This window comes from Oppia nitens, unplaced genomic scaffold (genome assembly GCF_028296485.1).
Source record: "Oppia nitens isolate AA-2021 unplaced genomic scaffold, nextdenovo-longstitch-racon4-pilon3 scaffold33_pilon_pilon_pilon, whole genome shotgun sequence".
In the NCBI taxonomy this organism is placed as follows: Eukaryota; Metazoa; Arthropoda; class Arachnida; order Sarcoptiformes; family Oppiidae; genus Oppia; species Oppia nitens.
In genome coordinates this window covers 459276-464081 of record NW_026533214.1, presented here as the reverse complement: position 1 = coordinate 464081, position 4806 = coordinate 459276, and the positions used below count along the sequence as shown (strand labels likewise).

Sequence of the window (4806 nt, the reverse complement as noted above, 5' to 3'; positions counted from 1 at the left end):
CCACTACTACTACTACTACTACTACTACTACTACTACTACCACTACTACTACCACTACTACTACTACTACCACTACTACCACTACTACTACTACTACCACTACTACCACTACTACCACTACTACTACTACTACTACTACTACTACCACTACTACCACTACTACCACTAATACTACTACTTGTTGTAATTTTTTTATAGGGTATGGCCCGTAATATAGTCATATGTGTGGCTGTATTTACCATAGTATGCCAATTGTTGGGTATGTTCGGTGCCTATCAGGAACACCTATGGATAGTCCAGATATACGCTGGACTAGTATTCATAGTCGTGGGCGTCAGTATTGTTTCATCCATAGTATCCCAGTTGAGTTCAAACTGGTTTCTAACGGTCATCGACTTTATAGCCGGCTGTCTGGCCGTTACTTTCGCCGGCGATATACGCAAATATCAGCGCCGGGAACGCCTACGCGATATGAATCCACCAGATATTGGTGTCAATACTATTAGCAATTGTTAAGCAAAAAAATTATTTTTTAATTTTTTTTTAATAAATGTGTCTTATTTTTGTAAATATTATATTTAGTTTATTAATATTATTAAATAAATAATTTAATTGTTGTGTATATTGTATACTGTATATTGATATACATTTTATTTGTTACATATACTGTATATGTATATAAAGATAGAGTATATACTGTATATTTATAATGTATATGTATTTTTTATTTATGTTTATTATACGATAAAATACTATATATTAATATAATTTATTATATTGTAATAAATAATTAAATAAATATACACAGGTACAAATTTCTAAGTTTAAAATATACTTTTATATTGTATTATAATTTGATATTTGCTAAATAAAATTATTTATTACACTGTATCTACAAGTGTATAGTGTATAATATATTATTTGTACCTGTACATTTATATATTTTTTAAAAAAATGGTTTTACCAATTATAGAAGTTATCTATATATATATGTATATATAAAAATTATTTAAATAAATTTTTAATAATGTAAACATCATACTAACTAAAATGTAATTGTAATTAATATAATATAAATATATATATATATTTATTGTAAAATATATTAGTTTTTGTTTTACATTAATTTTGTTTTAATATTTTAACTGTGTATAAATAAATAATAAAATTTGTTAATATATGTAAACTAAAATTTATTATAGTTACTGGCAATGTACACATACACATACACACACATACACACACATACACACACATACACACACATACACACACATACACACACATACACACACATACACACACATACACACACATACACACACATACACACACATACACACACATACACACACATACACACACATACACATACACACACATACACACACATACACACACATACACACACATACACACACATACACACACATACACACACATACACACACATACACACACATACACATACACACACATACACACACATACACACACATACACACACATACACACACATACACACACATACACACAGTTCGATTGGCCATGCATTTACCACATTTAGCTGTATATCCTCCTTAAGTGTCATGACTGCTAAATCAGACTCATTTGTTTTCGGGACATATGATTCATGTATATGCCATTTTGCAATGTCTATCTCTTTCCCACTATCTTAACCAAAATCTAACCATACATATTTAATAGAATTCATACCACTATAAAATAAATAATATTGAATATATTATTATTATTATTAAATATAAAAATACATACATATTCATACAATGAGCCGCTGTTAATACGGTTGTACTGTCCAATATAGTCCCGGCACACTAATTTTCTTTATTTTTAATGAGATATACCATATATATGGTATCTGTTCAATTAAAGATTTCTGGCCATTAATTTATTAATTTTTTATTTCATTATTTAATTTAAATTATTTGTTAATTAATATAGATATTTTATACTTGATGTATTAAATAAATAAATCTAATATAATTAAATATAAGTTAAAATAATATAATTTATTCAATAATTATTAACTATTAATGTATTTAATTTGTTTTAATAAAAAAAAGTACAAAAAATTATGTTTATATTTTCTATTTATTTTATTAATAGATTAAGATATATAAGAATATAATTTTTTAAGTCTGTTTTATAATAAAAATTTTAAAAAATTAAAAGAATTAAAAGATTAAAAAAACATTATATAGCATTTGTAAGTTATTTTAACTTCTATCTTGGTGATAGAGGACAAACATTCTGGCAATTATATCTACAATGCCATTCTGAGGCAAAGTTGTTAGCATTGCCGCCAAAACCATTGTATACAAACCGTCGACAGAAACTATTACCACAAAACCAACGATCAGTTTGATTACTACCAATTCCCTCATCCAATGGTGACGTACAGTCTTACAGTGAAAATAAAATAGTATTAATAATGTGTATGTGTATGTGTATGTGTATGTGTATGTGTATGTGTATGTGTATGTGTATGTGTATGTGTATGTGTATGTGTATGTGTATGTGTATGTGTATGTGTATGTGTATGTGTATGTGTATGTGTATGTGTATGTGTATGTGTATGTGTATGTGTATGTGTATGTGTATGTGTATGTGTATGTGTATGTGTATGTGTATGTGTATGTGTATGTGTATGTGTATGTGTATGTGTATGTGTATGTGTATGTGTATGTGTATGTGTATGTGTATGTGTATGTGTATGTGTATGTGTATGTGTATGTGTATGTGTATGTGTATGTGTATGTGTATGTGTATGTGTATGTGTATGTGTATGTGTATGTGTATGTGTATGTGTATGTGTATGTGTATGTGTATGTGTATGTGTATGTGTATGTGTATGTGTATGTGTATGTGTATGTGTATGTGTATGTGTATGTGTATGTGTATGTGTATGTGTATGTGTATGTGTATGTGTATGTGTATGTGTATGTGTATGTGTATGTGTATGTGTATGTGTATGTGTATGTGTATGTGTATGTGTATGTGTATGTGTATGTGTATGTGTATGTGTATGTGTATGTGTATGTGTATGTGTATGTGTATGTGTATGTGTATGTGTATGTGTATGTGTATGTGTATGTGTATGTGTATGTGTATGTGTATGTGTATGTGTATGTGTATGTGTATGTGTATGTGTATGTGTATGTGTATGTGTATGTGTATGTGTATGTGTATGTGTATGTGTATGTGTATGTGTATGTGTATGTGTATGTGTATGTGTATGTGTATGTGTATGTGTATGTGTATGTGTATGTGTATGTGTATGTGTATGTGTATGTGTATGTGTATGTATGTTTATATTAAATTATTTGATTACCTGGATTAGAAACAGCTAGATCTCCATATCTACTATCTGGATACATTTTTTTGTTATTATCTTTAGAAGAAGTTTCTATTAAAAAAATAATCAAATAATAATTAGTTAATAATAATTTACTATTAAAATTAAAAAACTTTTTTTTGAAATGGGCGACAAATAAAAATGTTTAAATGTTTGTTTATGAGTTTAGTTTATATTTATGGATATAGTTAGGTTTATTAACAAAAATAATAATTATTTATTTAATACTTAAAAATAGTTGATAAAAGCATTAATGATAAACTATGAGTTTTTTAATATTTTAGTAATTTTTAACTTTTAAAATTATAAATTTTTTAAATAATACTTAATCTTTATAGTTTATATTTTTATTTTTTATTGTTATTTTTATATAAATACTGACTAAATACTAATTTAAGCGACAATTTTTCCCATTTAGTTAAAACTTATAAAAGTTATAACTTAAAAATAATTAATCAATAATTATAATATAGGGTATATAATTAATAATAATACCTGAATTATAATTAGTTAGATGACCACGGTTACTATCTGGATAACTTATGTCCATTTCAGTTTCTATTAAAAAAAAGTTAATAATCAAATAATAATTGAATTAATAAAAATTTACTATTAAAATTAAAAAATAATTTTTTACGGTAATGGGCGACAAATAAAAAATGTTTATTTATGAGTTTAGTTTATATTTATAGATATAGTTAGTTATATATTAATATATATATATATGAAACAATATATATAAATATATATTATTTTCTATACTATAAAAAGTTATAATCTAAAATAATTTATCAATAATTATAATATAGTATATAATTAATAAATAATACCTGAATTATAATTAGTTAGATGACCACGGTTACTATCTGGATAACTTATGTCTATTTCATCATCATCATAATTTTTCAAATTAAAAATTTCTATAGAAATAATGTTTTTTTTAAATAATTAAAATATCTAATTATTAACTAATTAACTAATTAGAAATATAATGGAGAATAGTTAATTGAAAAAAATAAAATTAAAAATACTAAAAAAAAATTATCAATACTTTCAATTAGTCTCAATAGTCTAGCTTCCTCTCTATTTGTTAGGGGCAATTGTTTAGCATGATAATTATTTGGATTAATAATTACAAACAACAACAATAAAATTAAGCAAAATATTAATTGCTGTTTAATATAATCAGCCATTTTTCAATAATGCTAAATAAAATATTATTATTATTTTTTTTATAAATTATTAGTATTTAAAATTATTGATTAAAAATAAATAGAGAGAGAGAGAGAGAGAAAGAGAGAGAGAGTTGGGACAACTTTCAAATTGAAGGGAAGTTTCCTAAAATAAATTCATTTCAATTGAAAATTCTATTAAAAATTGATATTAATCCCATGTAAAGTTTTTATAAATTCCCAGGAAATATTATATAA

General features: G+C 24.9%; 1 protein-coding gene across 1 annotated transcript; it reads right to left on the bottom strand.

The window, feature by feature from the left end:
• Positions 1-2162: 2162 nt before the first annotated feature.
• LOC128956915 (tissue factor pathway inhibitor-like) lies at positions 2163-4592 on the bottom strand. The gene is made up of 5 exons (XM_054302632.1): positions 4428-4592; positions 4207-4296; positions 3872-3934; positions 3353-3427; positions 2163-2423 (listed from the first exon to the last, which is right to left on the bottom strand). Exons 1-5 carry the CDS (start codon positions 4567-4569, stop codon positions 2245-2247), a joined length of 549 nt encoding a protein of 182 aa, XP_054158607.1. The 5' UTR covers positions 4570-4592; the 3' UTR covers positions 2163-2244.
• Positions 4593-4806: the final 214 nt, after the last annotated feature.

Coding starts and splice junctions, on each gene's coding strand:
- LOC128956915 (XM_054302632.1), bottom strand. CDS start 4,569: ATGGCTGATTATATTAAACAGCAATTAATATTTTGCTTAATTTTATTG. Junction 4,297..4,427: donor ACTATTGAGACTAATTGAAA/GTATTGATAATT, acceptor TTATTTCTATAG/AAATTTTTAATTTGAAAAAT. Junction 2,424..3,352: donor TCTAGCTGTTTCTAATCCAG/GTAATCAAATAA, acceptor TTTCACTGTAAG/ACTGTACGTCACCATTGGAT.